Source organism: Oncorhynchus gorbuscha, linkage group LG10 (genome assembly GCF_021184085.1).
Source record: "Oncorhynchus gorbuscha isolate QuinsamMale2020 ecotype Even-year linkage group LG10, OgorEven_v1.0, whole genome shotgun sequence".
In the NCBI taxonomy this organism is placed as follows: domain Eukaryota; kingdom Metazoa; phylum Chordata; class Actinopteri; order Salmoniformes; family Salmonidae; genus Oncorhynchus; species Oncorhynchus gorbuscha.
Window position 1 is genome coordinate 10,589,010 of NC_060182.1, and position 25,430 is coordinate 10,614,439.

General features: G+C 45.0%; 2 protein-coding genes across 2 annotated transcripts in view; one reads left to right on the top strand and one right to left on the bottom strand.

The window, feature by feature from the left end:
* LOC124045536 (inositol 1,4,5-trisphosphate receptor type 3-like) overlaps window positions 1–20,959 on the top strand; it is a 53,413-nt gene extending 32,454 nt beyond the window's left edge. Inside the window, 34 exon segments of the mRNA XM_046364884.1 lie at window positions 171–332; window positions 725–799; window positions 915–1,034; window positions 1,225–1,347; window positions 1,712–1,912; window positions 2,158–2,185; window positions 2,188–2,408; window positions 2,794–2,919; window positions 3,294–3,419; window positions 3,550–3,670; window positions 4,565–4,746; window positions 5,027–5,175; window positions 5,371–5,479; window positions 5,622–5,712; window positions 5,859–6,034; window positions 7,027–7,174; window positions 7,375–7,517; window positions 11,094–11,294; window positions 11,454–11,564; window positions 11,679–11,774; window positions 11,910–12,011; window positions 12,135–12,259; window positions 13,473–13,548; window positions 13,697–13,889; window positions 14,379–14,498; window positions 14,741–14,913; window positions 15,086–15,250; window positions 15,407–15,596; window positions 18,492–18,593; window positions 18,788–18,909; window positions 19,029–19,194; window positions 19,292–19,452; window positions 19,643–19,804; window positions 20,258–20,959. Of these exon segments, the coding sequence (XP_046220840.1) occupies window positions 171–332; window positions 725–799; window positions 915–1,034; window positions 1,225–1,347; window positions 1,712–1,912; window positions 2,158–2,185; window positions 2,188–2,408; window positions 2,794–2,919; window positions 3,294–3,419; window positions 3,550–3,670; window positions 4,565–4,746; window positions 5,027–5,175; window positions 5,371–5,479; window positions 5,622–5,712; window positions 5,859–6,034; window positions 7,027–7,174; window positions 7,375–7,517; window positions 11,094–11,294; window positions 11,454–11,564; window positions 11,679–11,774; window positions 11,910–12,011; window positions 12,135–12,259; window positions 13,473–13,548; window positions 13,697–13,889; window positions 14,379–14,498; window positions 14,741–14,913; window positions 15,086–15,250; window positions 15,407–15,596; window positions 18,492–18,593; window positions 18,788–18,909; window positions 19,029–19,194; window positions 19,292–19,452; window positions 19,643–19,804; window positions 20,258–20,386 (4,695 nt within the window). The 3' untranslated portion in view covers window positions 20,387–20,959.
* A 73-nt stretch (window positions 20,960–21,032) lies between these two features.
* On the bottom strand, window positions 21,033–24,778 carry LOC124045535 (sorting nexin-21-like). Its single transcript, XM_046364883.1, has 4 exons — window positions 24,621–24,778; window positions 23,618–23,900; window positions 23,093–23,250; window positions 21,033–23,018 (listed from the first exon to the last, which is right to left on the bottom strand). The coding sequence occupies exons 2-4, from the start codon at window positions 23,886–23,888 to the stop codon at window positions 22,248–22,250; spliced, it is 1,200 nt and encodes a 399-aa protein (XP_046220839.1). The 5' UTR covers window positions 23,889–23,900; window positions 24,621–24,778; the 3' UTR covers window positions 21,033–22,247.
* Window positions 24,779–25,430: the final 652 nt, after the last annotated feature.

A 25,430-nucleotide genomic window follows, 5' to 3' on the forward strand; every position in this document is an offset into this window, starting at 1 on the left:
CACTGAAGGCAAAACAAATAATAAACAAACAATAATGACCTGCACTCCAATATAAACTTGGTACAGTATCGTCAAGTACTCAATTGCCATCTCGTTCTTATACAGTATCTATATATTCTTGCTATCTTTGTTTCCTGGTCTCTCTGAAATTCTCTCCATGTTGTCCTCAGGTCCAGTTGTTGATCTCGGGGCAGGATGTTGATAACTACAAGCTGATAAAGAGTGACCTTGACCTTCTCCGCACCATGGTGGAGAAGTCTGAGCTCTGGGTGGACAAGAAGAACGGCTCTGGAGCAGGGGAGGGGAAGAAGGACAAAAATGAAAATGTAGAGGTGAGGGCTTTAGATTGAAGAAACTCTATTATTACCAGTGTAGGAACTAAGACCGTGCTAACAGCACTTAGTGTAGGAACTAACACCGTGCTAACAGCACTTAGTGTAGAAACTAACACCGTGCTGACACCGTGCTAACAGCACTTAGTGTAGAAACTAACACTGTGCTAACAGCACTTAGTGTAGAAATTAACACTGTGCTAACAGCACTTAGTGTAGGAACTAACACCGTGCTAACAGCACTTAGTGTAGGAACTAACACCGTGCTAACAGCACTTAGTGTAGAAACTAACACCGTGCTAACAGCACTTAGTGTAGGAACTAACACCGTGCTAACAGCACTTAGTGTAGGAACTAACACCGTGCTAACAGCACTTCTGATTTCCTTTTAGATGGACTTAGAGGATGGGACCCTGAAGAAAGAGCAGTTGGATAAGAGCAATGAGAACTACCAGAAAGTCAGAGAGGTGTGTATCTTTTCCATTGGAGCTGTCACGTTTTCCTTCACCCAGGTTAGCATGTCCCATAGTCCCCGCGGAGTAGTGTTGGGCTGTATTTCTGAAGACATTCTGTTTCCTCCAGATCATGGAGCGTCTGAATAAGATGTGCAGCACGGGGGTGTGGAAGAAGCAGCAGAGGCTCCTGAAGAACATGGGAGCCCACAAAGTGATGCTGGACCTGCTGCAGGTGTCATATGATCAGGTGAGTGATGTACGTGAACGGTGCCTTAACCCCACACTGACAACAAAACACATAGTCCAATACTAACATATCTACTAAAACATCCCGGTGTTGTTATTTAAAGCCACCCTAAATAACATGACCCCTCTCTCTCTGTCTCTCTCTCTCTCTCTCACTCTCTCTCACTCTCACACACTTTCCTGGTTCTCAGCATGACACCAAGATGCAAGGGATCATCAGGTGCACTCACCTGTTCCTGCAGAAGTTCTGCATGGGGAACCTGGAGAACCAGGTGCTGCTTCATAAGAACCTCAGCCTCTTCCTGAACCCAGGAGTGAGTGAATTCACACACCATGTTGTTTTCCACTTCCATCCATCCTATTCTCATCAGACGTAATAATGAACCATCTCTCCCCCTTTCCCTCTCTCCCTTTCTCCCTTCCCCTCTCTCTCCCTTTCTCCCTTCTCCCCCTTCTCTCCCTCTCTTCTCCCCCTTCTCTCCCTCTCTTCCCCTTCCTTCTCATCCTCTTGCTCCCTCTCTCCCTTCCCCATTCCCTCTCCCCTCTTTCTCTCTGTTCCTTCCTTCCCCCTCTCACTCGCTCTCTCTTTCTCTCTCCCCCTTTCTCCCTCGCTCTCTCCCTTCACCTGTTTCTCTTTCTCTCTCCCCCTTCCCCTCTCTCTTCCTTCTCTCCCTCCAGCTCATGGAGGCTGAGACGGTTCAGCACATCTTCAGTAATAACTACCAACTGTGTACAGAGATCAGTGAGAACGTGCTGCAGCACTTCGTCCACTGCCTGGCCACTCACGGACGCCACGTCCAGTACCTCAACTTCCTGCACACCATCATCAAGGCCGAGGGGAAGTATGTGAAGAAGTGTCAGGACATGATCATGACTGAGGTAAGGAACCTTGCCCCACAATGCATTGTTAACCCTGACTTTTTAATTGGTATGGAATCAACCTCTAAAAGTTGTAAATAATGCTGAAGTTTTTTTCCGTGTTTATCTTGTCTAGTCTGTTTCACAATCCAAAGTTTGGGTGTGAAACGCTACTAAAATAACAGATGACCCACATCCAGCCACATGAATCACATCGATAATGACGTAACTGTTCATCTCACACGGTGTGGTTGTCTCCCCTCTAGTTAACCAACGCCGGTGAGGATGTGGTGGTGTTTATAATGACAAGGCGTCATTTTCCACCATGCTGGAGCTGATGGCAGAGTCCAGGGAGGGGGTTCAGGAGCACAGCCCCCTGCGCTACCACATCTCCCTGGTGGAGCTGCTATCTGCCTGCGCTGAGGGAAAGAACGTTTACACAGAGATCAAATGTACCTCGCTGCTGCCCCTAGAGGACGTGGTGAGAGTGGTCACACACGAGGACTGTATCACAGAGGTATGTCTCAAATGGAACAGGCATATAATTAATTAGTTAGTAGCCTATATTATCCTCATTTAGAAAAAAACACAGCAGCATGTAATGATCTGTGGACATATACCTGCTAAGACACCTGAAACCCCACCTCTTTAAGGAATACCTAGGATAGGATAAGTAATCCCTCTCACCCCCCCCCCTTTAAGATTTAGATGCACTATTGTAAAGTGACTGTTCCACTGGATGTCATAAGGTGAATGCACCAATTTGTAAGTCGCTCTGGATAAGAGCGTCTACTAAATGACTTAAATGTAATGTAAATGTCTAAGGTAATGTTAACAATATCATTACAAAATGTAAAGACTGCTGACCCAGCTGTGTGTGTGTGTGTGTGTGTGTTCCTCAGGTGAAGGTTGCCTATGTGAACTTTGTGAATCACTGCTACGTAGACACAGAGGTAGAGATGAAGGAGATTTACACCAGCAACCACATCTGGAAACTGTTTGAGGACTTCATCGTGGACATGGCCAGGGTAAGTCTCACTCCCCAATCAATGGGACCACTCTGACCACTCTCACCCACAAGTCTCATCCTCTCTGTGTTTTGCGCAATCACATGACATGGCAAGATTGTATCCTGTATTTTAAGCCTTTTCCAGAAATGAGAATTACATCAAACATGAAAGCGGTTGTCTGAGGATGGAGCTGGACCATCTGACATAAAAAAGATAAGGGGACAGTTTGATGAAAAAGCTTTAAACAAAAAGGTTCAAATGCAGGCATGTCCCATGATGGCGTGAAACAGAGGGCCCTAGCAGGGTCATACTGCCTGACCTGACCCGTGGGTCTTTGGGTAAAGTGACCCCGGCCTTTCATCTATAGTTCTTGTCCTCTCTAATCCCTCTAGGTGTGTAACAAGAGAGAGAAGCGTCTGACTGACCCAATCCTGGAGAAGTACATCATCAACGTGGTGTTTGACACCATCAATGCCTTCTTCAGCTCCCCCTTCTCTGAAAACAGCACCTCTCTACAGGTCAGCACACTGCTGCTGCCTACTCAGAGGCTTTGTCATGATATAACGTTTACTGTAGAGCCTGTGTATTGTCAGGAAGTGTAATGAATTCTCATTGTGTGACTCTGATATCCTCTGTGCCTTTAACCAGACCCACCACACCACAGTAACACAGCTGCTCCAGTCTAGCATGCGTCTGCTGGAATGTCCCTGGCTGCAGCAGCAACACAGAGGCCTGGTGGAGACCTGCATCCGTACCCTGGCTCTGACAGGTGAGACGGACCTACTGCAGGGCCCAGAGGTGGGCTACAGTCAGGGGCATATAGGGCCCAGAGGTGGGCTACAGTCAGGGGCATACAGGGCCCAGAGGCGGGCTACAGTCAGGGGCATACAGAGCCCAGAGGTGGGCTACAGTCAGGGGCATACAGGGCCCAGAGGTGGGCTACAGTCAGGGGCATACAGGGCCCAGAGGTGGGCTACAGTCAGGACCATACAGGGCCCAGAGGCCATACAGGGCCCAGAGGTGGGCTACAGTCAGGGCCATACAGGGCCCAGAGGTGGGCTACAGTCAGGGCCATACAGGGCCCAGAGGTGGGCTACAGTCAGGGCCATACAGGGCCCAGAGGTGGGCTACAGTCAGGGCCATACAGGGCCCAGAGGTGGGCTACAGTCAGGACCATACAGGGCCCAGAGGTGGGCTACAGTCAGGGCCATACAGGGCCCAGAGGTGGGCTACAGTCAGGGCCATACAGGGCCCAGAGGTGGGCTACAGTCAGGGCCATACAGGGCCCAGAGGTGGGCTACAGTCAGGGCCATACAGGGCCCAGAGGTGGGCTACAGTCAGGACCATACAGAGCCTAGACACACAAGGTCAAATTAAGTCGGGGGGCGGCAGGTAGCCTAGTGGTTAGAGCGTTGGACTAGTAATCGAAAGGTTACAAGATCGAATCCCCGAGCTGACAAGGTAAAAATCTGTCGTTCTGCACTGAACAAGACAGTTAACCCACTGTTCCTAGGCTGTCATTGTAAATACGAATTTGTTCTTAACTGACTTGCCAAGTTAAATAAAGGTTTGTAGATATAACTTAAGATTGTTCTACATCGTTTGAATGGTAGGTTAACTGCCTTGATCTTAATGATGACTTTCTCCAATCTTATGTGTGCAGCGAAGAACCGCTCCATATCCCTGCCCCTGGACCTGGAGTCTCAGATCACCACCATGCTGAGCAGCAGTTCCCTCAACTCTCTGTCCCGCTCCAACCCCAACTACAAGAGCTCCACCCGCTCCAGCCGCCCCTCCGCCCCCAACAACCCCTGGGACTACAAGAACATCATTGAGAAGCTGCAGGTTGGACCCATAATCCACCCTGCTCCCATTCCCCTCCTGTGTCCATCACTTTATTCAGCCATAGCCACAACAGAAAGAGCAGTCCGTCTCTCTGTTTCTTCACTGTTCTTAAGGGTTTGGTGTTTGACCCAACAGGGTTATAACCCTGTCCCTTCTCTCTGTTTTCCTGTGATGTAAACATTATTCCTCTACACTGATGTTATCCATCTTTTATCTTACTGTGTGTTGATATTTTAATACTAAAAATGTCAAATGAAAGGTAGATTTGCTTCATGTTCAGGACATCATCGGGACTCTGGAGGAGCGTCTGAAGCCGCTGTTGAACGCAGAGCTGTCTGTGCTGGTGGATGTCCTGCAGCAGCCTGAACTCCTCTTCCTGGAGGGAACGGATGCACGGCAACGCTGCGAATCAGGAGGCTTCATCTCAAAGTAAGCCAAGGGTCTGCCCTTCTGAAATGGGGAGGGTGTATTTATTTACCAACGCAGTGGAATTTACAGATACACATTTTTCCAAATGCTAAGTTAAAGGGCATTCCAATGAATAGTTTTAGTTCAATAGAGTGGAGCAAGTCTTGGTAAGAGTTGGCGGAGGTCTAACATTGTCACTGTGTACCTGTGGCCCAGACTGATTCAGCACACTAAAGCCCTGATGAACTCCGACGAGAAGCTCTGTATCAAGGTTCTGAGGATTCTGCAGGAGATGCTCATACGTACACTGGACTTTGACGAGAAGGTGAAGACTCAATGACCAGTCAGTGTAGTTCTGGTAGATTGACCAGTAGAATATCGGAGTGCATTTAATAAAGGTTTTATGAAGGTGTGTAATTGAGGTACTATTTGGGTAAGAATCTAACCATGTTTTTCTCATCAATAAGGGGATTGCACTGAGGAAGGTGCTGCTACAGAACTACCTCTTCACCAACAAGAAGAACAACAAGTCAGAGCTGGTTGAACTTGGAGCAACAGGTTTGTTTATATTCAGCATAGAACAAGATTATTACTGACTGTTCCTATTTACAGTGTGTTAATGTGCATGTCTATACTGATTGTGTTCCTATTTATACTGTGTTCCTGTTTACAGTGTGTGTTAATGAGTTAATGTGTATGTCTAGGTGCTGAGCAGGAAAGGGACTGGGTGGCTGTAGCTGCTGTTCAGTGTCATCTGGACAGGGAGGGCGGGACTAAGCTCTTCACCGACCTCATAATGAGTACCAAGAACAACAAGATTTTCCAGGAGAGCATCCAGATGGCCATATGTCTGATGGAGGGGGGCAACACAGAGATACAGGTAGGCTATAACACAGGAGAGCATCCAGATGGCCATATGTCTGATGGAGGGGGGCAACACAGAGATACAGGTAGGCTATAACACAGGAGAGCATCCAGATGGCCATATGTCTGATGGAGGGGGCAACACAGAGATACAGGTAGGCTATAACACAGGAGAGCATCCAGATGGCCATATGTCTGATGGAGGGGGCAACACAGAGATACAGGTAGGCTATAACACAGGAGAGCATCCAGATGGCCATATGTCTGATGGAGGGGGCAACACAGAGATACAGGTAGGCTATAACACAGGAGAGCATCCAGATGGCCATATGTCTGATGGAGGGGGGCAACACAGAGATACAGGTAGGCTATAACACAGGAGAGCATCCAGATGGCCATATGTCTGATGGAGGGGGGCAACACAGAGATACAGGTAGGCTATAACACAGGAGAGCATCCAGATGGCCATATGTCTGATGGAGGGGGGCAACACAGAGATACAGGTAGGCTATAACACAGGAGAGCATCCAGATGGCCATATGTCTGATGGAGGGGGCAACACAGAGATACAGGTAGGCTATAACACAGGAGAGCACCCAGATGGCCTTAGGACTACTGGAGGGGGGCAACACAGAGATACAGGTAGGCTATAACACAGGAGAGCACCCAGATGGCCTTAGGACTACTGGAGGGGGGCAACACAGAGATACAGGTAGGCTATAACACAGGAGAGCACCCAGATGGCCTTAGGACTACTGGAGGGGGGCAACACAGAGATACAGGTAGGCTATAACACAGGAGAGCACCCAGATGGCCTTAGGACTACTGGAGGGGGCAACACAGAGATACAGGTAGGCTATAACACAGGAGAGCACCCAGATGGCCTTAGGACTACTGGAGGGGGCAACACAGAGATACAGGTAGGCTATAACACAGGAGAGCATCCAGATGGCCTTAGGACTACTGGAGGGGGGCAACACACTGATCATTTTTGTGGATTTTCTTCAGAACTCCTTCTACAAGCTGATGATGGGGGACAACAAGTCAGAGAAATTCTTCAAGGTCCTCCACGACCGGATGATAAACGCTCAGATGGACATCAAGGCCAACGTATCGGTCAGCGTGGGAGAGATGACTAACAAAGACCTTCAGACTGGTGAGAGGGACACGACTCTGATCTCAGATAGTCAAATGCAGGTTTCCACTGTCGTGGTTATGAAATAATTATTGTAATTTACAGAAAAAACTATGATTGTGTCAAAGTCTATATGGTACGGGTATATTGTATTTCACTTCTATATATTATATTACATTTCACTTTGTTCATGGTTCCCTCCCTGGTATGTCTCCTGCCAGGCTCTGATGGGTCGGTTCTACCTGGCGCCGTTGTCCCGGTCTCTGATCAGCAAGAGACAGAGATGGGCCCTGCAGTTCTCATCATGAAACCCATCCTACGCTTCCTCCAGCTGCTCTGTGAGAATCACAACCAGGACCTACAGGTGGGTGAGAGGCAGAACAAGCACAACTGATTCAACTGAAACAGCTACCACTCCTACTACTGTTACTACCATTACTACTTCTGCTACCATTACTACTTTTGCTACCACTACTACTTCTGCTACCACTACTACTGTTACTGCTACTACCATTACTACTAAGACTGCTACTACTACAGTTACTGCTACTACTACTGTTACTACTACTACCACTAATACCATTACTACTAAGACTGCTACTACTACCATTACTACTTATGCTACTGTTACTACTACCACTACTGCTACTACCACTGTTACTACTACTACCACTACTGTTACTACTACTACCGCTACTGTTACTACTACTACCACTACTACTGCTGTTACTACTACTACTACTGTTACTACTACTACTATTACCACTACTACTACCACTACTGTTACTACTACTACGACTACTGTTACTGGTGCTGCTACTAGTACGACTACTGCTTCTACTGATACTACTACTGCTAATGTTACTACAACGACTGTTACTGCTGCTACTAGTGCTGCTGCTGCTATTACTACTACTACTACTACTACTACTACTACTAGTACTACTGTTACTGCTGCTACTACTGTTTCTGCTACTGGTGCTATTACTACTACTACTACTACTACTACTGATACTACTGATAATAATACTACTACTACTACTGATACTACTACCTATACAACTACAGATACTGCTACTACTACTGATAGTGATACTACTACAGATACTGCTACTACTACTATTGATGAAACTGATACTACTATTGCTTCTGATACTTCTGCTGTTACTACTACTGATACTGCTACTACTACTGATACTGCTACTACTGATACTGCTGCTACTACTGATACTGCTGCTACTACTGATACTGCTGCTACTACTGCTACTGCTACTGCTACTGATACTGCTGTTACTACTACTGATACTGCTACTACTACTGATACTGCTGCTACTACTACTACTGATACTGCTACTACTACTGATACTGCTGCTACTACTGATACTGATACTGCTGCTACTACTGATACTGCTGCTACTACTGATACTGCTGCTACTACTGATACAACTACTGATACTATTACTACTGATACTGTTGCTACTACTACTACTATTACTACTGATACTGCTACTACTGATACTGCTACTACTGATACTGCTACTACTACTACTACTACTGATACTGCTACTACTGCTACTACTGACACTGTTGCTACTACTACTACTACTGTTTCTACTACTGTTACTACTGCTACTACTACTACTACTGTTTCTACTACTGCTACTACTGCTGCTACTACTGATACTGCTACTACTACTACTACTACCGATACTGCTACTACTGCTACTACTACTGATACTACTACTATACTACTACTGATACTACTACTGATACTACTACTGATGATACTGCTACTACTACTGATACTGCTACTACTACTGATACTGCTGCTGATGATGCTGCTACTACTACTGATACTGCTACTACTACTGATACTACTACTACTACTGATACTGATACTACTGTTACTACTACTACTACTGTTACTACTACTACTGATACTACTACTGCTACTACTACTACTACTGTTACTACTACTACTACTGCTGTTACTACTACTGATACTGATACTACTGATACTGCTACTACTGTGATACTGATACTACTGCTACTACTACTACTACTGATACTGCTACTACTGCTGATACTGCTGCTACTACTGATACTGATACTGCTGATGCTGCTACTGATGCTGACTGATACTACTACTACTACTACTGATGCTGCTACTACTACTGATGCTGACTACTACTATACTACTACTACTGATACTACTACTACTACTGATACTGATACTGCTACTGATACTGCTACTACTACTACTACTGATACTGCTACTACTACTGTTACTACTACTACTACTGTTACTGTTACTACTACTGTTACTACTACTACTGTTACTACTACTACTGTTACTACTACTACTGTTGTTACTACTACTACTACTACTACTACTACTGTTACTACTACTACTACTGTTACTACTACTACTACTGTTACTACTACTACTACTGTTACTACTGCTACTGCTGCTGCTACTACTACTACTGATACTAATACTGCTACTACTGATACTACTACTACTACTGTTACTACTGCTACTGCTGCTGCTACTACTGATACTAATACTGTTACTACTACTACTGATACTGCTACTACTACTGATACTACTGATACTACTACTACTACTACTACTACTACTGATACTGCTGATACTGCTACTGCTACTGACTACTACTACTGCTACTACTACTACTACTACTACTGTTACTACTACTACTGATACTACTGCTACTACTACTGTTGCTACTACTGCTACTGCTACTACTGCTGTTACTACTACTGCTGTTACTACTGCTACTACTACTGATGATACTGCTACTACTGCTGCTACTACTGCTACTACTGCTACTGCTGCTGCTACTGCTACTGCTGATACTGCTACTGCTACTGCTACTACTGATACTACTGACTACTACTACTGATACTACTACTACTACTGATACTACTACTACTACTGATACTACTGCTACTGATACTACTCCTACTACTGCTGATACTACTACTCATACTACTACTACTACTGATACTACTACTACTACTACTGATACTGCTACTACTACTGATGCTACTACTACTGCTACTACTGCTGATACTGCTACTACTACTGATGCTACTACTACTACTACTGATACTGCTGCTACTGCTGCTGCTACTACTACTGCTACTACTACTGATACTGCTACTACTACTACTACTACTGATACTGCTACTACTACTACTACTACTACTGTTACTACTACTACTACTGTTACTACTACTACTACTACTACTGATACTGCTGCTGCTACTACTACTACTACTGATACTACTACTGTTACTACTACTACTGATACTACTACTGATACTACTACTACTGATACTGCTACTGATACTGATTCTACTGATACTACTACTACTACTGATACTACTACTACTACTGTTACTACTACTACTACTGATACTGCTACTACTACTACTACTACTGATACTGCTACTACTACTACTACTGATACTGCTACTACTACTGATACTACTACTACTACTACTGATACTACTACTACTACTACTGATACTACTGATACTGCTGCTGCTACTACTACTACTGATACTACTACTACTACTACTGATACTACTACTACTACTACTACTACTGATACTGCTACTACTACTGATACTACTACTACTACTACTGATACTGCTGCTGCTACTACTGATACTACTACTACTACTGATACTACTGATACTACTACTACTACTGATACTACTACTACTACTACTACTACTGATACTACTACTACTACTACTGATACTACTGCAATTTACTTTCTGCTGAGGTCTAAACAGTCAGTCGTCATTATACAAAACTCACCTATGAGGTAGCTACGGGTGATGAAACTGAAAATGGTCTGTTTAACCCAGCGACCCAACATGACTGACCATCCTTCCTTTTCCCTCCCAGAACTTCCTGCGCTGCCAGAACAACAAGACCAACTACAACCTGGTGTGTGAGACACTGCAGTTTCTGGACATCATGTGTGGCAGCACCACAGGAGGCCTGGGCCTGCTGGGCCTCTACATTAACGAGAGCAACGTGGTCCTCATCACCCAGACCCTGGAGACGCTCACAGAGTACTGCCAGGGCCCCTGCCACGAGAACCAGGTCAGATAATCGCACACAGTTCGACAGAATTGTTTTTTTTTTCTTCAGACAGATACTTTGATAATACCGCCAGAAATGAGGTTTATTAAAAGTTCTGTGAGGTTAAAGACATAACACATATGTTTGTCATGTTGTGATAATAACAGTCTGTTTCTGTAGACCTGTATAGTGGCCCATGAGTCCAACGGCATCGACATCATCACGGCCCTCATACTGAATGACATCAGTCCTCTGTGTTGTTACCGCATGGAGATGGTGCTGCAGCTCAAGGTTCACTTCCTGTTGTTCTACTTTATAAATACAGATCTCTGTGTCCTAACTCCTCTCTGTGTCGTACCTCTGAAATGACATGGTCAGTGACGGTATTGTTTCTCCTGTTTCCAGGACAACGCGTCCAAGCTGCTGCTGGCTCTGATGGAGAGTCGCCATGACAACGAGAACGCAGAAAGGATACTGTTTAACCTCCGACCTCGGGAACTGGTCAGAGCAAAGACCCATCTCTTCTTCTTTTTCCTCATTCTTCTTTATAACTAACCTCTAAAACGGCCACACACAGAACGGTACAGAATCGCACAGTAGACGTCAGCCTACATCAGTATTTTACTCTGCCCCCAGGTAGAGGTGATAAAGAAAGCCTATCAGCAGGAGAGTGAGTGTGAAGTTGGAGTGGTGTCACCTCAAGAGGTCGGCCACAACATTTACATCCTGGCACTTCAGGTAATGGTCCTCTTCAGATTAACGAAGTATATTGATGCACTCCTTTAATAACGTAATTAGTTAATGTTAGAGAATAATGCTTTCACCTGTTATGCTTATGATTGTGGGCCATGTGTTGGTCAGCTGGCGAGGCACAATAAGATCCTGCTCAATCTGCTGAAACCTGCAAAGAGGACCGAAGCGGGAGAGGAGGGTATATCCTCTATGGTCAGTGTTTCTCGCTCTCGTTTCATCACGTTTGTCTGTTCATTCTTTGTAGCCTTTATAATGTGTGTTTATTTTAAAGTCTGTTCGTTTGTACAAGGTTTCAGTATATCTGGTTTTCTTATTAATTGGAGGAAGTTGTTCTGTGAACGGCCTCCCTTCACATTACTTCTACGTCTATGCTACAGCTGCTCGCATCAATGGTAGCAGACTCACTGCAATCTTTGTTTAACAACGGATTTTAATATAATAAGATAATTAGCAGACGCTTTTATCCAAAGCATCTGAGCATACATTTTAAAAAACTTTTTTTTTTTTTTTTTTTTTTTACATATGAGTGGGACCGGGAATCAAACCTACTATCCTGGCATTGCAAGCACCATGCCGTCCAATGGGGATATTTGCATATCCGTATTTCATTTATATGCCTGGAAACGGTTTAACATAAATCATGCCTTGGAAGGAGTAGCTGTGGATCTAGAATGGAAACACAAGCTGAATGGGGAAAGCCAGGATGTTTTGATTCACTAATGATGCTCTCTGATGTTGTTAGTCCTACTCCAGTCTTCTTGGGGGGGGGGTAGAAGATGCTCAAACTATATATATTTTTACCTTTAACCGTGTGTACATTACTGGGATATAGTTTTTCAACAGGAAAAGTTCAAAAAGAGCAGGAGAGTTTCTCCTGTTGACTTCCTGCAGCTGAACCTCTGTTTCTCCTGCTGACCTACTGCAGCTGAACCTCTGTTTCTCCTGTTGACTTCCTGCAGCTGAACCTCTTCTCCTGTTGACTTCCTGCAGCTGAACCTGTTTCTCCTGCTGACTTCCTGCAGCTGAACCTGTTTCTCCTGCTGACTTCCTGCAGCTGAACCTGTTTCTCCTGCTGACTTCCTGCAGCTGAACCTCTGTTTCTCCTGCTGACTTCCTGCAGCTGAACCTCTGTTTCTCCTGCTGACTTCCTGCAGCTGAACCTGTTTCTCCTGCTGACTTCCTGCAGCTGAACCTCTGTTTCTCCTGTTGACTTCCTGCAGCTGAACCTCTGTTTCTCCTGCTGACTTCCTGCAGCTGAACCTCTGTTTCTCCTGCTGACTTCCTGCAGTCTCCTGCTGACCTACTGCAGCTGAACCTCTGTTTCTCCTGTTGACTTCCTGCAGCTGAACCTCTGAAGCTGAACACTTCCTGAGCTGAACCTGTTTCTCCTGTTGACTTCCTGCAGATGTTGAAGCTGAACCTCTCCTGCTGACTTCCTGGCTGAACCTCTGTTTCTCCTGGAGAGCTGAACGAGGAGCAGGATCCACTGGAGTTCTATGACCAACACACTTCACAGATAGAGGTCTCCACAGCCACACTTCTCCCCTCAATTCACCCCGTACTACAGTAGTCAAGCTTGCTCATTGTGAATAGTCTGAAGTTCACTTGAAGTGCCCGACTGCAAAAGACCACTGTCCTAACTTGTCCCTGTCCGTCTGTCTTCCGGTCAGATTGTGCGTGAGGACCGCAGCATGGAGCAGATCGTGTTCCCCATTCATCCCATCTGTGAGTTCCTGATGGAGGAGTCCAAGTTCCGTGTGTTCAACACCACCGAGCAGGACGAGCAGGGCAGCAAGGTCACACACTTCTTCCAGCAGGCCTCCTTCCTCCACAACGAGATGGAATGGCAGAAGAAGCTCCGCAGTAAGCAAAAACAATTCCAGGAACTAACATTCGCACCGGTCTTTTCTTACTAAGACTGACTTTGCTGATAACTACTTATTGAGGCCAAGATCTACTTAATATGACTGTGATATGTGGTTGTCCCAACTAGCTATCTTAAGATGAATACACTAACTGTTGCTCTGTATAAAAGTGTCTAAATTATTAAAATATAAGCTTGGCTCTTCTGATGCCGCTGTCCAAGTCCTACTGGCTTTAATCACTCACTCACTCACTCACTCACTCACTCACTCACTCACTCACTCACTCACTCACTCACTCACTCACTCACTCACTCACTCACTCACTCACAGGATGCTGTGTGGTGATAAAATCAAATCAAATCAAATGTATTTATATAGCCCTTCGTACATCAGCTGATATCTCAAAGTGCTGTACATAAACCCAGCCTAAAACCCCAAACAGCAAGCAATGCAGGTGTAGAAGCACTGAAGGGTGTTTGTGTTTCAGGTATGCCGGTGCTGTTTTGGTTCTCTCGCAGGATGAGCACCTGGGGCAGCATCTCCTTTAACCTGGCCGTCTTCATCAACCTCATCATCGCGTTTTTCTACCCCTACGACTCAGGCCAAGGTGAGGCTTGTGTGTGTCAGTGGAGGCTGTTGAGGAGAGGACGGCTCATAATAATGTCTGGAAGGGAATGATACCAAACATATGAAAACCATGTTTTATAACAATGGCTGGAATGGAGTGGTATGAGCTGCCCTCCCCTCAGCAGCCTCCACTGGTGTGGATGTGTTCCCAGAATCCTCATCCTGTGTACTTATTGAAGACAAAGAAACTAAATGTTTCATGTTGTGATTGCTGTCCCCTAGGTGCGATAGACGACTCAATGCTGTCCATGCTGTTCTGGGGCTTCCTGGGTCTATCTGTCATGGGAATGTTCTCCCAGGGTTACGGCCTCAGGCCCTTCACCGTGGCCCTTATACTGCGCTCCATCTACCACTTTGGCATCGGTCCCACTCTCATCCTACTGGGAACCCTCAATGTAAGCCTCACTTGAGTTAATTCCAACTGGGAGACTAAGTGAAACATTTATGTGGAGATTAGGATTGGTCTCGTAGGCTTAGAGCCGGGTTCTGTTAAACTTATCGATAAATATGCTGAATATCAGTGACAACATGGTGATCCAATGACTGTTCATCTGTTCCTCTCCACAGCTGATAAATAAGATAGTGTTTGTGGTGAGCTTTGTGGGCAACAACGGGACATTTATCATGGGCTACCGTGCGATGGTGATGGACGTGGAGTTCCTTTATCACCTGGCCTACGTTCTGACCAGCACCCTGGGCCTCTGTGTCCACGAGCTGTTCTACAGCTTCCTGGTGGGTGACCCTTATGACTCACAACGTTATGTTAATAATATTACTGGCAATAAGTACCAATCACCTGGCATTACATCATTCAGCGTACACACACATCTACATACACACAAAGAACCTAGGATTTGTTTTTGCTCTTTTTGTTGTGTGTGTGTGTAGCTGTTTGATCTGATCTACCGAGAGGAGACGCTGTTCAACGTGATAAAGAGTGTGACCCGGAATGGGCGCTCCATCCTGCTCACTGCCCTGCTGGCCATCATCCTGGTCTACCTGTTCTCCATCGTGGGCTTCCTCTGCCTCAAGAATGACTTCATCATGGAGGTGGACCCACTGCCTCAGATAACCTCAGGTACTGGACCATGAGACTCAGACAGACCGTGCCGCAGACACCTGACTTACTGGACCATCACCAACTCATTTGCCTTGTGGTTAGAGTGTCCGCCCTGATATTGGGAGTTCCACCCTCGGCCGAGTCATACCAAAGACTGCAAGAAATGGGACCCTGATGCACCTCTGCTTGGCACTCAGCATTAAGGAGATAGACTGGGGATAAGGCCCTGCAATAGACTAGCATTCAGTTCAGACCTGGTTTTGTTATTTAAATACATTGTATTTTAGTATTTTTAAATACACATCCCAAAACAAGTACTTTTATTTTAGTATTTGAATGCTTATTTTTAAAACCAAAGTCAACCAAATTGTATTTGAAAGTACACTACACATACATACACCCCTTCCAATTAGTGGACTCGTCTATTTCAGCCACAACCGTTGCTGGCAGGTGTATACAATCGAGAACACCGCCATGCAATCTCCATAGACAAACACTGGCATTATAATGGCCTTACTGAAGAGCTCAGTGACTTTCAATGTGGCACCGTCATAGGATGCCACCTTTCCAACAAGTCAGTTCGTCAAATTTCTGCCCTGCTAGAGATGCCCTGGTCAACTGTAAGTGCTGTTATTGTGAAGTGGAAAAGTCTAGGAGCAACAACGGCTCAGCCGCGAAGTGGTAGGCCACAGAAGCTCACATAACAGGATCGCAAAGTGCTGTATCATGTAAAAACATCTGTCCTCAGTTGTAACACTCATTACTGAGTTCCAAACTGCCTCTGGAAGCAACGGCAGCACAATAACTGTTTGCCGGGAGCTTCATGAAATGGGTTTCCATGGCCGAGCAGCCGCAGACAAGCTTAAGATTACCATGCGCAATGCCAAGCGTCAGCTGGAGTGGTGTAAAGCTTGCCACCATTGGACTCTGTTATCAGTGGAAATTTGTTCTCTGGAGTGTTGAATCACACGCTTCACCACCTGGCAGTCCGATGGATGAGTCTGGGTTTGGTGGATGCCAGTAGAACACTGCCTGCCCGAATGCATAGTGCCAACAGTAAAGTTTGGTGGAGGAGGAATAATGATCTGGGGCTGTCGGGGGATAGGCCCTTTCCTGTTTCAGCATGACAATGTCCCCGTGCACAAAGCGAGGTCCATAAAGAAATGGTTTGTCTAGATCGGTGCCGAAGAACTTGACTGGCCTGCACAGAGTCCTGACCTCAACCCCATCAAACACCTTTGGGATGAATTGAAACGCCTGACCTCTCGAACGCTCTTGTGGCTGAATGGAAGCAAGACCCCACGTCAATGTTCCAACATCTATTGGAAAGCCTTCCCAGGAGAGTGGAGGCTGTTATAGCAGCAAAGGGGGGACCAACTCCATGTTAATGCCCATGATTTCTGAATAAGATTTTCGATGAGCACATGTCCACATACTTTTGGTCATGTAGTGTACTTTCAAAAACCTGGATAAAATACATGGGAGTGTATTTATGTCAGTGTATTTGAGTAGTATTTTTTGCAAGTACATTCCAATATTCAACTACTTCTTAATACTTGTTTTGAAATGTATTGAAAAGTAATTGGGGTGTACTTGTACATCAAGCTATCTCATGCTACAGAAAACGGATATAGGCTCATGCTCCTATGATACATTATGGCACGCCAAGGCTTGAGCAAGGCTAATTACCTTACTGGACCATCAGACAGGTAGCCTTTACTAGCAGTCAGCGTATGGACGGTACAATAACATATGATAAAAAGCAAACATGTATGGTCATTGGTCAGTGTATGGCAGGGTTCCTGGAGAGCTACCCTCCTGTAGGTTTTCACTCCAACCCTGTTCCTGGAGAGCTACCCTCCTGTAGGTTCACTCCAACCCTGTTCCTGGAGAGCTACCCTCCTGTAGGTTCACTCCAACCCTGTTCCTGGAGAGCTACCCTCCTGTAGGTTCACTCCAACCCTGTTCCTGGAGAGCTACACTCCTGTAGGTTTTCACTCCAACCCTGTTCCTGGAGAGCTACCCTCCTGTAGGTTTTCACTCCAACCCTGTTCCTGGAGAGCTACCCTCCTGTAGGTTTTCACTCCAACCCTGTTCCTGGAGAGCTACCCTCCTGTAGGTTTTCAATCCAACCCTGTTCCTGGAGAGCTACCGTCCTGTAGGTTTTCACTCCAACCCTGTTCCTGGAGAGCTACCCTCCTGTAGGTTCACTCCAACCCTGTTCCTGGAGAGCTACCCTCCTGTAGGTTTTCACTCCAACCCTGTTCCTGGAGAGCTACCCTCCTGTAGGTTTTCACTCCAACCCTGTTCCTGGAGAGCTACCATCCTGTAGGTTCACTCCAACCCTGTTCCTGGAGAGCTACCATCCTGTAGGTTTTCACTCCAACCCTGTTTCTGGAGAGCTACCCTCCTTTAGGTTTACACTCCAACCCTGTTCCTGGAGAGCTACCCTCCTTTAGGTTTTCACTCCAACCCTGTTCCTGGAGAGCTACCGTCCTGTAGGTTTTCACTCCAACCCTGTTCCTGGAGAGCTACCGACCTGTAGGTTCACTCCAACCCTGTTCCTGGAGAGCTACCGTCCTGTAGGTTCACTCCAACCCTGTTCCTGGAGAGCTACCCTCCTGTAGGTTTTCACTCCAACCCTGTTCCTGGAGAGCTACACTCCTGTAGGTTTTCACTCCAACCCTGTTCCTGGAGAGCTACCCTCCTGTAGGTTTTCACTCCAACCCTGTTCCTGGAGAGCTACCCTCCTGTAGGTGTTCACTCCAACCCTCCTCTAGCGCACCTGATTCTAATAATTAGCTGGTTGATAAGCCGAATCAGTTTTTTTTAAACAAAAACTAAAAAAGTACTTTATGTTCAGTGTATGGTATACTGTAGGGTTGGGATTTAATTTGGGATCATCTTCTGCAGGGCGACATGGCAATGAGGAGGCATCCCAAGACTTCCTGAATAGCTGCAGTAGAGATGGAGTCAGCTGCACTGCCAAGTCAGGACTCCCTGCTGAACCTGAGGGTTAGTCTCTATTTATTGTCTCTACTTAGTAAGTCAACTATTGCTCCTTTAATTGTTAAGTCACCCTCATCGTATGATTGGTTTGGATAGGAAATAAACGTTAAATAATATAAAACACATTTTGGATCATTTGTAAAATGTGCTTTAAAAAGTCTGGTGTGAGTGGTACATAGCTAAACAATTTAACGGTTTAGCAGAGGAGAACAATTCGGAGCGGGCCTGTGACACTCTGCTCATGTGCATTGTCACTGTGCTGAACCACGGCTTGAGGAACGGTGGCGGGGTGGGAGACGTGCTACGCAGGCCCTCCAAAAACGTACGAACGAAGACTCACCACACACATTAACCTACTTACAAGCCATCAGTATCACTTCATGTCAGAGTACAACATTCATATTTACATTTGAACAATTGACGTCATTGCGTACCTTGCAGGAGTCACTGTTCCCAGCCCGCGTCATCTACGATCTCCTCTTCTACTTCATTGTCATCATCATCGTACTCAACTTGATCTTTGGTGTCATCATCGACACCTTCGCTGACTTACGTAGTGAGAAACAGAAGAAAGAGGAGGTCCTCAAGACCACCTGCTTCATCTGTGGTGAGATTTTTTGGTGAAAGGAACAAAAAAAATAACCATGGTGTGATTATGACCTCATGTTATGCAATCTGAACATTCAACCTGAAACTCCCTGCAGGTCTGGAGAGGGACAAGTTTGACAATAAAACAGTGTCTTTTGAGGAGCACATAAAGTTGGAACACAACATCTGGAACTACCTGTATTTCATCGTGCTTGTTCGCGAGAAGAACAAGACGGACTACACTGGACCAGAGAGTTATGTGGCCCTCATGATAAAGGTACAGCAATAGCTGGTTGAGTTCTATTTTAATTGGTTAACACAACCACCTCTAGAATAACTCTCACTGAAACCAGTTTACAACATATCCTTATTATAAGTAGCAATGGATACCTTTGTCTCTGGGGTCATCTGTTGCTAGGGAAGAGCACTGCCACTGATTCTACATGTCCTCCCCCCGTCTGTCTCAGAGTAAGAACCTGGACTGGTTCCCCCGCATGCAGGCCATGTCCCTGGTGGTGACGGATGGAGACGGTGACCAGAACGAGATGAGGAACCTGCAGGACAGACTGACGTCCACTATGAACGTGGTCAGCCAACTCACAGGACAGCTAACAGAGCTCAAAGAGCAGGTATAACACACAGGCCGAGATTCAAGCCGTATTGCGGAAGAGCCACTTTATAGTGCGATTGAAAATTAAATGTCCTCATGTTCGCGAAGCATTCATTTACGGTTTAAAACGCTGCATGTCGGCTCAATCGGAAATTACCTTTTTAAATGTCAAATCAAACGATGTCACGGCTCTTCAGCAGTACGGATAGAATCTAGCCCCTAGTCTCGTCAGAGACATTGAGGAGCTGGCCAGCTCCAGAACAATATACAATGCACTTATTCACATCTCTTATCAAGGGAAATTAGCATACTATAATGACAAAATAAAAGATGCCTATGATGCTGATCTATTTTGAAGAAAAAAAATGGTAGAACTAGTACAATTTGGTTAACTGATGTCCTCATGATATAGGCTAGTGTTTCCAGGAGGATGCCCCTGGCCTGGCTGGCTGACATACTGTTTCCTGTGTAGATGACGGATCAGAGGAAGAGGCGGCAGCGGATGGGCTTTGTGGATGTCCAGTCAGGAGGAGGAGCTGGTGCAGCTAGCATGTCCCCCAGTGTTGCTGGAGGAAACCATCCGATGTCCAACAAACCCTGATTGATGTCCTGTCTTACTGTGCCACCACGCTTTGCCAAAAGACTGAGTCCGCTAAGCCTATCGATACTATCCAAGATCAGCCAACGGTCTGTGACAGAACCAATCAATCACATGTTAAACATGTTTTTAGTTGTGACTGATGCTGACAGGACTGAGTTACTGAGGTTGGGTTCTTTGTAATTCCCCTCCATTTGTTTCTCCTTAAAAAGGCTTCAACGCTTCCAGTAATGTCTGGAGAAAGAACATGATCCATCTCTGTTCTTGGTCCATGCAATCAGAGCAACTGATTAATGGCATTGCACTGTCGCAAACACACCTCAGATGACAACATTGGAAAGTGATACTACGGCAAAGCAGGAAGCAACACGTCCATCCATTATATTAGAAATATAGTACCGATGTAGAGATTACTACAGTAGCGCCATGACTAGCATCCAAATGTTTGTCTGAAGCACGCAGAGGTTTGGTATACGTCTACTTGTCAATGTCGCCATTGTATTGGCTCCTCTTAGAGAAATGGAAACTTAAATGTTATCTTCTGAAAGCACATCAGTAAAATGTATTTGATTTTAACTGTGTTTATCTATACAAACATGCCAGTAATAGTATGCAATTTCTTCCAAATGGAAAGAGTAAAAGCCTTCACTACATTTTTAGGATAGATTTATTCCAATAATATTAAAAAGTGAATACATAGACAAAGGAAATAACTGAGGATGTACTCTGAAAATAGGATTTGGTTAAGTAAACAGAGTTAAGGCTAGAGTTCACAATATAAAAGCAAACCAGGCAGGCACTGTGAAATACATTGTTGCAAGTGCTTAGTATTTTAATCTAGGCTAACATCTTTACATTCGTTTGGAATTGTCATTCAAGCAATTACAGTACGACAACTACAGCCTATTCTTTCAGAGTAGGAAGGTACCTTTTTTTTTTTGCACCAAATCGCATGGTTACTGTGCTCTGTAATACAGGACCTATCAGTTAATGTGGCAAAAATACACCGTTCCATCATACCTCTTGTCTAAAACATTCTCACACACTTCCAGCTGTGAATTGGCTCCCTCCCTGTGCCCTCTCACTCCCCCTTATGGCATATGAAGGGGACCAAATCTGAGAATTGGAACTCAACGTAGACTAACTTGCGTTTCCCTCATGTAAGTCTATACTGACTCAAATTTAAAGGTACAGAGGCTGCATACTCAAAGCATATCAATAAAACACATTCTCTGAATAATCTGGCCTATTAACAATTCCCTAAGGTTGGTTAAAATTCCCTGACAGATTTAGGAGTGCTTTGTCGAGAGCTCAGACATCTATTGTTTTCCCTCAATTCTTTACTGTGTAAACAAGCAAATAACACCCACGTGTAACAGGTAGAAAATGAGTCAGTGGAAAATGTGCCTTTGAAAATCCCTGTTCCCTTATCAAAATGAACTGTGATCCTTTTTATCTTAAAAGTTATTCATCCACTCACATCAAGATTCTGAATGGCATAATTAAAAGAAAAAGGTTTTAAAAGCAGCAGTACTTGAAATATTGACCTGGAAAAACAATGTTTAATTAAAATATTAGTATTTGCTACAAAGCAGCTGTATCATAAATATAATGATTGAAATAACTTTAGTGTTTTCAATTTACATGGTAAAGCTAAGTGAATACTTGGAACTTTAGAGACATTCTATACAATCTGATTGTTTTCTGCTTATTGTGTATGACTTGGTCAGTTGAGTGTATATATTAGAATGGCTAACAGTCCAGACTGCTGTAGAAAATACATGTCAAAAGAGACCAAATACCTCATTGCAAGGCTACATGAAGTGCATTCCTCATAACTAACTGGAGGACCATTATCTTCGGGTTAAGTGGTGTCGTCCCGTTTGACCTTGGCCTTAGTGTTTCCCTCGCTCTCCACCAGGTTTTCCTTCATCAGGTACTCCTTCAGGCTGGGCTGGTTCCCTACATCAGCCCCAGAGTCCTGGATCTCCTGTAGTAGCACCTCCCATCGCCGCCTATCCTTGGAGATCTTCCACGACAATCTGACGTTGGTCTGGAGGAGAGGGATGAGCAGTGGGTGAAAGAGGTGCTGCTGCAGGGCCTCCTGTGAGGGGGCCAGGTCCCTCAGGGCTCGGTCACAGTACTCCTGGGCCTCTCCCAGCTGCTCCAGTTCCTGGAAGCAGGTCACCAGGGCCAACAGGGTGAAGAGCCAGTGGGTGCGCTGCTGGTGGTGAGGCTGCTGTATCCCCTGCTGCTCACAGCCTAGCTTCTCCTGGAGCCTCAGGCCGTTGAGCAGAGGGCCTAGGCCCTCCTGGTAACGGCCCACACGCATCAGCATCTGGCCAGCCTGCAGGTCACCCAGGTAGAAAAACTCCAGAAAGGTGGGCGAGCGCCGCAGCTCAGCCAGCGAGTGCATGTGGGCCAGGTACTGCTCAAACGCCCGGCTCCGCTTGGCGATGGTCTCTGCCACAAAGTTCTTGCGCAGCCTCTTGCGGGGGAAACAGACACGCTCCATGTGGTCCCCGTGACGACGGCGAAGGCGGCTGTGCAGACGCTCAAAGTCGGTGTATCGCCGGGTGATGACGGCCGGGGTTTTGTCAAACATCCCAGACTGGATTACATGGATGGTGTAGAGCTGAGGAGAGGGAGAGATGTCACACACAGGCTTAGCCAGGGAATAGACTTTCATCTCTGCTGTTTCACACTTACCACATACTTGGAGGAGCTCTCTGGCACCACACTGGCATCAGTCACTTCAAACACCAGCTTCTCAGGCACACTGCAGCTCTGTAAGCTCCTCCAGCTCTCCTGCAGCTGACATGTGAGCAGGGATGAGCCTCCAGGAGACAGGCCCACTGTGCTGGTGTCTGAGGAACAATGAGAGACATCAGCTCAGACTGCCCTAAAACCACTCATCTAAACTGAGAACGATCAGACTGAAAAACCTTCAAGGAAATATGCAGTTTCAAGAAAACAGGATACCATGGAATGAATGCTATTGTTATTCTGGTCAGACTGTTTCAGTTGACTGTGCCTAATAGTATATCATTGTCCATACATAATCACAGTTGTGGATGCTCAGCAGCAACCTCAAATATTCTATTGCTTTCATTCCTGCACCTCAGAATATTAGCTCAAAAAGGATTGCAAAGTTCCTGCAACTAAATATAAAACAGTACCAGCACTGAAATTAGTAACGGCACCTATTTTAGTTGCTGCAAAGATCTACATTACCTGTGCTGCTGAATCCATCCTCTACGGACTCTCCAAGGAAGTCTGAGTCACTGTCTGGTCCCGAGGCCCCACCTGGGTCTTCTGATTCCATGGCTCTCTCCCCATCGAAGCAGAGTGTTCCCCCAAGCCGCTCTGAGAGACACTCTGTGTCGTCCTCTAACTCAGAACTCTCTGGGAAGCTGTCCTCTGGTACATCAGTTGACTCCCTAGCAACTACTTCTCCTTCTTTGAACAGTGTCCGTCGGAGTCTGTCCAATAGCTTAGAAGCCATCCCATCAGACCACTAGGAAATAGTTTGACATTACATTTGATTTCAGATAGTAAGTTTTAGTGTACAACCTACAAGAAATCCATGTAGGTGTAAGTCATCTTATAATAGTAAATATCAAATCATTATTTCGTATGGTAACTGCTCAGGTCAACTAGGTGACTAACGTTACACCCACAACTAGAACTTTTTGACTGGAAACATTGTAGTTTATGAATAACAGAAATCCCGAAACCAGACACTTCGAGTAGGGGACAATAGCTACTTTATTTTTATTTTTATCTAACTAGTTATCGGTTCTTTGATAGTTTAAAAACACTAAAAACACACATGTATGCAACCAAGACAAGAGCGCCAACGTGCACAATGTATTGTCAACAACTAGAAGGGAAAGAACACCTACCGAGTTACAGTAGCAGACAGGCTAGCTAGTTACAAATGCAAAAATAGATTGTCAAGCTCACAAGACTACCTAAACAGGATTACCAAACTTCATTTAACTAGGTAGTTAAACGAAGTTAACAAATACTACAAATAGATAGCGTTAGCTAGCAGGTCAAAAATCAGCTTATTTAACTAATTAACTTGTTAACGTAGCTATAGCAACGAGGCAGCATGCTACTGTAGCTAGGAAAAACTATATTTAGTTAGCTAATTACTTAGTTACTTGAATTTATTTAGGTAGCTAAAAAAAAAAAAAATAGCTAAGTTAATGGAGTTGTAACTCTTACTCACTGTTATGATGGATCCGTAAAGCACCCAGCCTTATTTCATCAGCATTGTGCCGCTTCGGTCTCTCTCCCAAACTTATTTAGGACAGTCTGTCCGACCTCCGGAAGCGGCCCTGAATGTCTTCTTCTTCGGAATTGTGTTGGCGGATCGCATCCAATAGACGGTAGATTCACCGCCACCTACTGTACCTACATTTATTTGATTTGTGATATGGTACTACAAAATTGTGGGAAAAGTGTGGGAAAATACAGCATTTAAAAAAATGTATTGTAATAACATTGTGTAGCTTCCCGCAAGACATTGTGTACAGTGTGCACAAGTGTGTGCACTCACTGAAAATGTTTTTTATATATATATATATTTTTTTTACATATTCTTCACAAAACCATTTTTATTTTAGTAAACATTGGAAATGTGTCCCACAGACCTGAACACCACACAAGGGTTAAGTATCAAAAGTAAAAGTATAAACCATTTCAAATTTCTTATATTAAGCAAACCAGACGACGCCATTTAAAAATACAAATGTATTGACGGATTGACACTCCAACACTCAGACATAATTTACAAACATAGCATTTGTGTTTAGTGAGTCCGCCTGATCAGAGGTAGTAGGGATGACCAGGGATGTTCTCTTGATAAGTGTGTAAATTTGACAATTTTCCTGTCAAAATGTAAGAAGTACTTGTGCGTAAGGGAAAATGTATGGAATAAAAAGTAAATTATTTTCTTTAGGAATGTAGTGAAGTAAAAGTACAGATACCCCCAAAAAACGACTTAAGTAGTACTTTCAAGTATTTTCTACTTAGTACT